Genomic DNA, 11,331 nt, shown 5'->3' with positions numbered 1-11,331 from the left:
CTATGAAGAGGGTCATGCTCGGGTACTGTCCATGCATACCCTGGTATCTCCCAGGGGATGCCAGGGCGGGTTCCAAGGTTTGGTCACCGGCCGCTGAGATGGTCGATAAAATGGCACCTGATCCTCACAATTCTAAGTTGCTGCCAGGGCAGGCAAACCATTGGCCCCGCCAGGGATACATCATAGGACCCAATCTTTGACGTTTTTTGGTCTAAACCCCAGAGTATATTTCTGAGAAAGCGCAACTGACATCAGCGGCTTCATTGTTGCTTTTACTATCGGATGCAGCCTTTGGTGATTTCTGGGGAAACCTTGTTCATGAAATGAGTTTGATCTGGCACCAAATTGGCAACTATGCTCAGAAAGACTAGTATGGGAAACAAAAATACTGCCATGCTAGGACTTCTGTTCTGAATTTGGGGTAGAGGAGAGGGAGAACCTAACTGTGCTTTGTCTGACCTGACAGCATTCACATATGAGTTACACCAGATAACCAAAATTGGAAGGCATACCATTCCCTATACCTCTTCAAACAGAAGTTCAGAACATGATCGTAGGTGTTGAGATTAAACCAAGAAAACAATTCTTATTCATTTAGATTTAATTTTATAATGTTTAAGTTCCTAAAGCAGAAAAACAAGTAGATTTGCATTTATAAAGCACCTTTCATGACCTCAGGGTGTTCCAAAACTTTCAACCCAATGAAATACTTTTGAAGAGTAGTTACTGTTGTAATTTAGGAAATGCTGCAGCTAATTTGCACACTGAAGCTCTCACAAGCAGCAATGTAATAACGACTAGTCAATCTGTTTTACTAAAGTTCATTGAGGGATAAATATTGGTCAGGACAGTATGGATAAATTATCTCATTTATGAAATAGTGCTGCAAGATATTGACTTTAGAGGTTTTGGTTTAACATGTCCAAAATAAATCACCTCCAACTGTGCAATATTCCCTCTATACTGCATTGAAGCATCAGCCAGATATTTATCTTCAAGGACCTCAAGTGGGACTTGAACCCACACCTTCTGATTCAGAGGTAAGAGTGTCCTCAACTAAGCCAAAGTTGACAAGCAAGCTGAGCTTGTTTTGATATGTACGAAGATTCCACACATGGGGCAGAGTTTGAAACATGGTTTCCCTTTATTAGTCCAGTGAGGTTGATGAGAACTGCACATTTTTAAAAAAAATCACAGTAATTCTATACAATGGTTCAACCACACATTACAGGTAGAAGTGTCAGACAAAGGAAGCTCACTTGGATGTTTCTCCTCACATTTCCTGGTCAGTACAGTCCCATCAACTAATATATCATCACCCACAAACCTAAAAGCACAGTGTCCTCAGAAGTTACTTTAATTAAAATTAAGAATAATTAACTGATATATTACATTGCTATTCCAGTTATTGTACAGAGCAAATTTTATATTACAATCATTAAAATCCTCATCACGTTTGCCAGACAGGACAAAACATCATTACCCAAGTTATAAAGGATAGCCAAGAACTAACATTAGTTACGAACACACAGTTTCACTTAATTTGTTCAGGTTAGCCATTGCTAGACAAAACTATGAAATACTGTAGTAGCAATAGGTCAGAAATTTAACACACAATAAGCACCTAAAGAAGCTGGGTAATGTGCCTGGTCCTTCACCTCACAACATGATATGCTAAAATTAGATTTTTAAAAATAAACATTTATTGCTTTTTTTGTATTTATTTTTACAATCTTGCTATTACAATAAAGAGGAGAATATTCAAAATCCAAGGAAGGAAATGTAAACCTCAGTTTGGCATCATGTGATACAACGAGCTAAAAGACCTGAAAACTTTATCTAATAATAGTCTGAACAGAGATAAAACACTAGAGGTACTACAGGTAATGAATGACTAAGTCAAAAACCTTTATATTGCTATTAGTATATACTTACAAAGTTTAGAACTCAGTTTAGCAAACATGTGAAGACAATTTTCCAATGACAGACATGAGAATCTCTCAATATAAATGAGCAATGTTCAAATAAACAAAATGTCGCCTGCTTTTGCCCGAAGCTAAATGAGTTTAGGTGAATAGTGTAACTGGGATATGTCAGTGTGGGGAGTAGGATGGCATCAGCACTATTCACAGGAATCTTGCATTTTCTTTTCTCAACATATCATGAAGTTAAACTGATCTAAAATGTACTTATCCATGCTTTAGTTGGCTGAGTTGAAATGCCCATCAGCCATGATTGAATGGCGGAGTGGACTCGATGGGCCGAATGGCCTTACTTCCACTCCTATGTCTTATGGTCTTATGGTCTTTACGTTTCCTTCAAAATATATGGAATTTGTGGGATAATGCTACGATGGCTTAACAAATATCGGGCTGTAATTTCAGAGCACATTTGACAATTCTATTTGAAATCTCAAGTAAATCTTGAGTAAACTCTTCATATTTTTCTCCTGAAATATTAACTCATTTCTAATTTAAGGTGAAGGACAGAAATGAAAGCACCTTTCATGATTAAACATACGTGGTGGGAGTGGTGACATGGTTCATTTTCTAAGTTGCTCAGTTGCAAGTTCATTGTAAAGCTACTTTATGGGAAATGTGCATTGGTCCATGTGTCCAGCAGACACACAGACAGCTTTAGCCATCTCAGTTTTACACCTCTCCAACAGTTTTAATATAATAGTGTACACTAGCATCTAACTTGTGGTTACATTCTTAATTTAATTCTTCAAAAGAAGGCTGCATTTACAGTGCATAGCTGTAACAAACAAAACAACATTGTTATATTTACATAAAATAAAAATAACTCAGTTTAACATTAGTAAATCTGTAACTACATTTCAGCATTTAGTAAATAAAATATTTGAAACACCCCAGATATTTAATCCCAACTCTTGTTTGTAATGTAACACCACATCCAAATGTCAGGAAAAATGCTGAACAAGCTGCATATTCCACCAATTAGATTATTGTTTATATACCATGTGTAAAACAGTACTAATTTACTGTACTTTTCCTTTTCCATTCGATTTTCTTTTAATTGAATATCCGTCAACTTTCCTCACACATTTCAGCAGCTGTATTCATGTAAACTTCATTTATACAGAGTGTAAAGAGGGATACCATCCCAGGATGACTAATGCAAGTTCTTGGATGGTAAATGAAAGGATGCCTACAAAATACTGTGGCTTCCTTCACTAGTAGCACATTTGGTTTCTGTTACCTACGCAAGCTTCGCTGCGCCTCTTTCAGCAAGGTGTCAAAATCCATCGAGTCGTACTTGCTTTTAGTTGAAGCAGGGTCAAAATCATCTGAATTGTGATCTACAATAAAGGAGGAATGTTTTGTGAATACTGTTTTTCGTAAAGGTTCATCATTTTTTCTTTTTTGGGATTGCTTTAATGATAATAGGTGAAGAAAGATGTAAAAGAACTCAAAGAAATGTTACCATTTTAGACATGAGACTATGGATTTTTGGTTAATAAAGACTGACCTTGTGCCTCAAAAGGAAATGTTGGAGAGGTGTGAAACTGCAATGGTCTTTAAAATCATGAGGACATGAGGAACTGGGTTCAATCATTCAAAACATTTTATCTAAGTGTAATTAATATTATTTTTTACTCTGATTTTCAGAAACTGTTAATTTGTGTTCATCATTTTTCTCAGTAATTTACAATAGTACGTGAATAATAATGGTTGGGTAGCACAAATCTTTGAATGTTCATTAACCACAGGATCATAGATTAAGAGCGCGATTTAACAGAAAAATTTCTAACTGTCATTCTGGATGGGATTGGCAGGTTGTTTCTCGACAGCCACGGTGGCGCAATTGCGGCCCGTATTTAACGGCACTTAGTACCAGAAATGAGTCCCCACGAGCTTCTTGCCATTACTGGCTGCCTTGCTGTCTGATTTGCTAACATGGGGGGGGTGATTTTAAGCCTCCCTTACCACTCACGCCATGTTAACATACAAGCATGGCAGCATACAGGCCTGCTCCTTGCTTTGGCAATGCTGACCTGGACAGACATTTTGATGCCGTTGATGAGAGATGGTGTATCATGTTTCTCTGAAGGGGTTGGAGGGCCAGCAGCAGGACTACCAATTCTGCCTGGGAGGCAGTGGCAACGGCTGTCAGTGCAGGCAGCATGGCAAGGATGGTCAGCGACCAATGTCGGAAAACGACCAACGACCTCCATCGAGCTGCAAGGGTAATTTATTACCTCTCTCCTAGGATCGTTTCTGCCTGCCACCCTTTAAATTCCCAACCCAACCCACAACAAATCACTGTTTTGACACCTTGCACCCGTCCCACATCGTGCTTGCTCCTCAACCCCGCCTGGCAGCCTCCAAAACACCCCTTCATGTCCAGTTACGGTGCTCACACATGCCACCTGCTGTAGATCCCCCGATCCATCAAGCAGAAGGCTCACAATGCCCTCTTGTTGACCCCACAGGAGAAGACAGCCCACAATAAGCAGGAAAGGGCCAAAACAGGCAGAGTATCAGAGATTCGAGTCCTCACCCCTTCTGAGGAACAGGCCCTGGAAATCGTGGGGTTGGCCAAGGAGTGAGCAGTCACTGACAGTGAGGTTGGCCTGCACTGCAGAGGTGAGAATCCACTCCCCCTTCACCCAGATGACCTGCCTCAAGGTGAATTGTTTACGTCAGGCAAAATTAACCTCCCTTTCACTGACCCCATGTTCATTCTCTCGCAGGATCTCGATCTGATGTTGCTGGGCCATATGGAGTTGTTCCCCCCTCCCTGCCAGCCCCCCAAAAGACCACCTCGGAGGACAGCTCTGAGGAGACAACCATCGAGGCTTCACAGCTATCACCCCCACCTTCCACCAGCGTGGAGGCATACGCCTCGGTGGGCAACATTGGTGGACAGGCTTCTGCGTACAATCTGGTGAGCACCACACAGTTGCTGATGCACATCAGGTGGAGGCAGGAGCATCCAAGGAGGTCAGCAGTTGGAGGTCTGCTGGATCCCAGGACTGAGCTGAGTCCCAGTCAGATGCCAAGCCTCTGGACAATATTATCCCAGAGCTGATGCAGATGCTGCAACACCACCGTGAGATTCAGGAGGGAATGTCAGCGACATTCCAGCAAGTACATAGCTGATGGGAGGAGGCCCAAAGGCTGCAGGCGCAAGTGATCAGCAGTTAGGTTTTCAGGGTGTGCAGTAGTCTCCTGCACATGGGGTGTCACCTCCAGCCAGCGTCAGCGCTGCTGCCTTCTCCACTGTCCGGTCACATGGACTATCACCAGCAACTCAAGGGCAATCTCTATGAGACCAACACCACCATCCATTTAGTCTCTGTAAACAATTGGAGAAGGAGAGAGACCGACAATCGTTTGGGGCTTCCAACCCGGAACCCTCAAATTCCTCAAGCCTCCCCCATACTTACTTGTCCTTTCTTCTCTCAGAGTATCATCCAGCGAGCCAGTTGTGCTGGAAATCTCTCTCTCTGCTCGCTCACCCTGGCCATAGCACAAGCCCCTGGTGCCAGACTCCTGCCAGAAAACATTAGGGAGCCATGCTCAAGTGCCCTCTCCTGATCCACACTCTTACTCTTTGGTGCGAGGACATCTCCAGTGCTGATGCCCAGCTCGAGCATTTGATTGCTGGCTGCTGCTTCCATGGTGCTGATGCTTATGAAGGACATGCAAAGTGTTCAAGCTTCAAAGTTTCATTGAAATGCGATGCAATAATCACTGTCTGAGACATGGCACGTGTATCTACGAGAATCCACTTGAGAATATTTTATTTATTAAATGATCAACAGTAACAAGATTTGAAAATCAACCATGTAACATTCCACATGGCACACTAACCATTAAACAACAAGGAAACTAACCATTAAACACAAAAAAACAAACACATGGTGTTGCCCCTCGCAGTTTCCACAACAGAAAAAGAGGATAAGCCTGACAATGCATTATCACGTCCGTGACTCTGTCGTAGAAATGATCTGTCCATCAATGTGTTTCTTGTCCCATGTATCAGTGCCATTCTCCATCCAGGATCCGTAGCTGCACAGGCCCTCTCACACGGCCTAATGTCAATGGAACCAAATTCTGGCACCACATATTCCACTGGCACTCAAGGTGGAGTTTAACCTGCGATGATGTGCCAGTTACATGCAGCACTTACCACACCAGCAACGGTAATCTGTGAAAGCATTTCTTAAATGGTGCCATCAGTTGGCCATGTGGGATAATGTCGCGCACCAGCTCCCACAGCATCTTCTTGCTTCAAACCAGATTGCCTTCTGGACTCATAATTCCCCCTGAGCCATGTGTTCCAGGACCCAAGTATCTTAGAAAAAATTGTCCTTTTCAGCTACATAAAAGAAAACAGCAACAGCAACCTCCAGGCATTTGCAGGCACCAGCAGGAGCAAGCAGCAACCACAGCCTGCAAATATTTAGTTTATTGACAGTATCAAAGTATAGAAGACAATACAATTAGGACATCAATCACTTGGCACCCAGAACACACACACACGCGCCCCCCCCCGCCCCGTCCCAAACCTGACCTACATCAGCGGAAAGGCACACCAGCCCAACCCACCGGAAAAGGCCACTCCAACATGGAACATGGTGAAGGTGAGAGAGAAAACCATTCCACCCCACCCAAGAGGGCACAGTTCAGCCCAGAACAGGTCTGGCAAATGATAAGCCAAACCAAATACAGAGCAACCACTGAAGGAGAATACAAAACAGGCAGAGGGGCAACAAAGTCACCGGCTGTACACAAAGGACAAAAGACAAAGCGAAAAAACAGCCTTTCTGAGGGCCAGGCCACAGGAACAGGGGGGCGTTAACAAGTGATCCACAAGTCCAGAACAGAATACACAGTCAACGCACAAAACAGACCACAAAAAACATCTACAGACTACAGCCTCTAGACATTTGCAGTGAAGCACCATCAAACACAACCTGCAGCTGGGAAGTGCTCTCACAACTAACAAGACCAATTCCATATTAGCAGTAGTCTGCAGCTCTGAAGCTAGAGGCTGCTCACAATCAAAAGGTGTTAAAGTGACCTTCAACATATCACCAGGAACAGGGTTCTATCCTGGAAGTGCTTGGTAGGACAAACAGGCACCAGCTATATGGGTATCTGTTATGGGTATTCACAATATTCAAAGATGGTTTGAAGGCCTCACAGCCGAAAATCCCTGACCTTCACTTCCACCCCTTCCCTGGACCCAGGGGACGACCCCCAACCTGAATGCTTCAGCCCCCTGATCAAGTCGGACCTCCCCCCGAGAGCATGCCCGAAAATGGAGCTCACCTCCTCAGTTCCCATCAGCAACCATTGCGCCAGCTTCACATTTTTAAAAAGGAGTACCATATAATACCCGTGTGATTTCTGCTGGGGAGCCGGTTAATTCCCGGGAGGTTGTGGCATTCAACATCAATCTTGCCAATGAGACTGAAATGAATAAAAATTAGGGATAATGATATGCGCGCAATACTTGGGCCCGAGGTCTGGAACGCACCATCGGGAGCGGGCTGGTTAGATGATAAATTGATTTGTGCCTGGCATGATTCTCAATTTTGGCCTTTCCCGCTATTTAACAGGTGTTCTCAGATTTGTGCCGGGCACGATGTGGTGGTTAAACCAAGCCCTTAATTTCTGTTGCCCAATGTTTCTAATTTACAGAATGCGTGCATTTTTTAACTGGACTGCTGATTAAGTGTTATGTGAACAAGACAAGCTGGGGGTGAAATTGTTGGCAGTAGCTCAAAATGGCTGATAGTGAATCGGCAGATTCTTCTGCATGGACATAGCATAATATGGGATGGTAATCTGCAATCTGCCTATTTTACACCAATGCTGATGGTCAGTTTCACTTTGACCACCTCTCGAGGAGAAAGACTGAAATAATTTGGTTCAATCTATTTGTAGTGCATAGTCTATTAGGCATAATGTTTGATTGGACACATAGATCAGGTCAGCTGAAAGTCAACATGGCTTGAGTTAAATTACTTGCAAGCATAAAAAGAAACATACAGAAGAATATATTTTATTAAAGAGGAAACACATTATTAACTACTCATTTTAATTATGTAACATTTAAATGACTTTTTTCATGGCACCAAGGTCACATTTGTTGTTGCCTATATATATGACTTTGGTTGACAATCAGAATGTCACTCAAATGAACAAATGTTATGGTTTCCAAAGTCAAATAAATGTCTTTGGACAAGATCCAATGGCTGTGCTGCCCGAAAAGCAGCTCACCGCGGCGTAGTGTGGCCTATAAAAGCTGGCATACTCCTCTCCGAGGATCTACCCAGCTCGCAATGCCCTTTGATATCTAATGCAATCTTGCGAGACGTTGCGATGTATTCCCTCTCAATGTGGGTGGGATCACCTTTTAGCAAATCTGCATATTAGAGTGACACAGCTCATCTCACTTTAATGTGCAGATTCACGAGGAACCCGAGGTGTTGGGATCTATCTCCTTCGCCTCGGAGACCTCGGGCGAGCGCCATTGAGCGCTGGTCCCCACAAACGCTCGCCCAGGGTGATTGGAGGCCACCAGGTGCATGCCCTTTGGGCAGGTTGGCACTCTGGCACTTCCAACTGGACATGCTGGCAATGCCACCTGGCTGCCAGCCTGGTAATGCTAAGGTGCCTAGGTGGCACTGCCAGGGTGCAAAGCTGGTATTTTTTGTGTACTGGGGATCGGGCTGGGGGTGCCCTGCGTGGGTGTTGGGGGGATGCGTGGGAGGCTAGAGTCCCTCCCATAGTGTGTTGGGGCTTGGCAGGGTGGTCGGGGATCGCTTCGGGGGCCTCCTGATCTCTCGCTATACGGGGCTATGTGTGGCCTCGACCACGTGTTCCCTGCTGAGGCCCCTTATAACATGAGCGCATTGAACAACGACTAACAACGCTCACTATGGGACTTTGTTCCCCTTTAGTTGAATCGCACCCTATATCTTTTTTCCAAATTCAAGTTTTCCTTATTTAATGATACCGAAGGAGCTTCCTCATTGGTTCATCAATTGAACTGCTGCTGCCACTCAAGTCCACATATCGTTACTTTGGTGCAGTTTAGGCTGGAATTGTTATTGGCAAATTTTAGATGTTACTCAAATGAAAATGCACTGGTTGAGATCAGTTTTCTAAACACTCAGCAATTTGCATAATTTCAGATTTAATTTTGGATGTACGTTGGGAGCACACATGATGAATGTAGAAATCGGCATGCAAATGGAATTTAAAAGGAAAATACAATTCTGGGATTTTCAAAAGAGAGAACCAAAACAAAAATGCCTTTGAAAAGGCTAATAAGATATCTCAACCTATCAGTAGTAACTTTTGCAAAGGCTGGCACTGGAAGGCATTAAAATGTGAGAGGCAGAAATAATGGAAAAGAAAGCCAAAGGATGATGTGATAAGTCCTGAGGGAAGAGAGGAAACATCTGAGCCTGACTTACAGCTGCTGATTTGAAGCTGCTGATGTATTAAGGAAAGTTGCTCTTTGTGCAACTCCACAATACCACCCCATCGGTAAGCATTGCTACAAGGAGGTGGAACCAATTTTAAGGCCACAGCTGGATTTTTCCTAAAATAATAATAATCTTTACTGTCACAAGTAGGCTACATTAACATTGCAATTAAGTTGCTGTGAAAAGCCCCTAGTTGCCACATTCCGGCGCCTGTTCGGGTACACTGAGGGAGAATTCAGAATGTCCAAATGACCTAACAGCACATCTTTCAAGACTTGTGGGAGGAAAACAGAACACTGGAGGAAACACACACAGACACAGGGAGAATATGCAGCCTCTACACAGAGAATGACCCAAGCCGGGAATCGAACCTGTGACCCTGGAGCTGTGAAACAACAGTGCTAACCACTGAGCTACCGTACTGTCACAAATGTCTCAGCCGTGTTGTTGAATATCCTTGCAGTAGGTAGCAAAGTTCTGCAATTCACACTTGGATAGTCACTGTAGGTTAGATGTGCCAAAAATGATCTGGCTGGTAGCATTTTGGCAGTAAAGGAATCAAGGTATAATGGCATGTTTTATTTCATGCAAAGAAAACAAAAAATGCTGTATAAACGCAGCAGGTCCGGCAGCATCTGTGGAGAGAAAGAGAGTTAAGGGCACCCATGTCTGCCATCAGCGAGAGTAGCGACATGGACACAAAATCTCGTGAGAATCAAAGGAAATTAGATTCTTGTTGCCGAGATCTCATTTCCCACTTTTCCACGTCCCCTAGAAGGTTCACGCCCTTAAAGGACGAAGACCTTATTTTAATAGATTTACACACATTGTAATCTCATTTTAATCTCAGGGCAGCACGGTAGCATAGTGGTTAGCACAGTTGCTTCACAGTTACAGGGTCCCAAGTTCGATTCCAGCTTGGGTCACTGTGTGGAGTTTGCACGTTCTCCCCATGTCTGCGTGGGTTTCCTCCGGGTGCTCCGCTTTCCTTCCACAGTCCAAAGGTGTGCAGGTTAGGTGGATTGGCCATCCTAAATTGCCCTTAGTGTCCAAAAAGGTTAGACTGGGTTACGGGGATAGGGTGGAGGCATGGGCATAGGTAGGGTGCTCTTTCCCAGGGCTGGTGCAGACTCGATGGGCTGAAAGGCCTCCTTCTGCACTGTATATTCTATGATTCTATGATTGCCGAGCCCCCCAGCCACATGATTCCCCCAACACTCACCTTGTTGACGTGACATCACAACAGGTGAAATTGAATCAATCGAGGGGATCCCCGGGGACGCAAAAGTAAGTGTAGCCCCTGGTACTGGCAACCTGACAGCGTCTCCCAGGCAGTGCCAACATGTTCCAGGGGCAGTGCCAGTGGCAGACTCTCTGGGGAGCCCCACTGCAAACGGGATTCGCATTATGCTTGTTGTAGGAGAATGGCAGTTTAAATTAGTGCATTTGGGAGGGGGTGATTGGGGGAGGGTCAGAGCCCCAATGCTGATGGTGGTGGGGGTGGGTGAGAACTCCCGATGCTGATGCTTGTGGTTGCAGGGATGGGGGTGGGCGGTGAGATCCCCTGATGCTGATGGTGTAGGCTTGCGGGGGGAGCCACTCGATACTCATGGGGATCCGTGTGTCCATGGGGTGGGGGGGAGGGGGTATATTTTGCTCTGACCAGGGCGTCCTTCCGATCTCTGCTTGTTCTATCAGGTTCCACCCTGTCACAGTGATGGCATAACCATATCCCTTAATTTTCGTTTCCAGAGGGACTCAAAAATTGGACTAAAATCTTGGCTGTTTAACTGGAGGTTACATCAGGTACATTAGGTTTCAGTCAGAGCCTGATACCCTGAAAACAAATATGGGAAAAT

At 44.3% G+C, this 11,331-nt stretch overlaps 1 protein-coding gene across 2 annotated transcripts in view; it reads right to left on the bottom strand.

The window, feature by feature from the left end:
- Nucleotides 1-1,120: 1,120 nt before the first annotated feature.
- The window catches only part of ppargc1a (peroxisome proliferator-activated receptor gamma, coactivator 1 alpha), a 214,181-nt gene continuing 203,970 nt past the window's right edge, over nucleotides 1,121-11,331 (bottom strand). For both annotated transcript variants that reach the window (XM_038791483.1, XM_038791484.1), the window contains one exon: nucleotides 1,121-3,322. In XM_038791483.1, coding sequence (XP_038647411.1) covers nucleotides 3,219-3,322 — 104 coding nt within the window. In that variant the 3' untranslated portion in view covers nucleotides 1,121-3,218. The remainder of the gene's footprint in view (nucleotides 3,323-11,331) is intronic.

Source organism: Scyliorhinus canicula, chromosome 3 (genome assembly GCF_902713615.1).
Source record: "Scyliorhinus canicula chromosome 3, sScyCan1.1, whole genome shotgun sequence".
Taxonomy (NCBI): Eukaryota; Metazoa; Chordata; class Chondrichthyes; order Carcharhiniformes; family Scyliorhinidae; genus Scyliorhinus; species Scyliorhinus canicula.
Note: the sequence above shows the minus strand (reverse complement) of the source record. Positions and strands in the feature narration are given on the sequence as shown.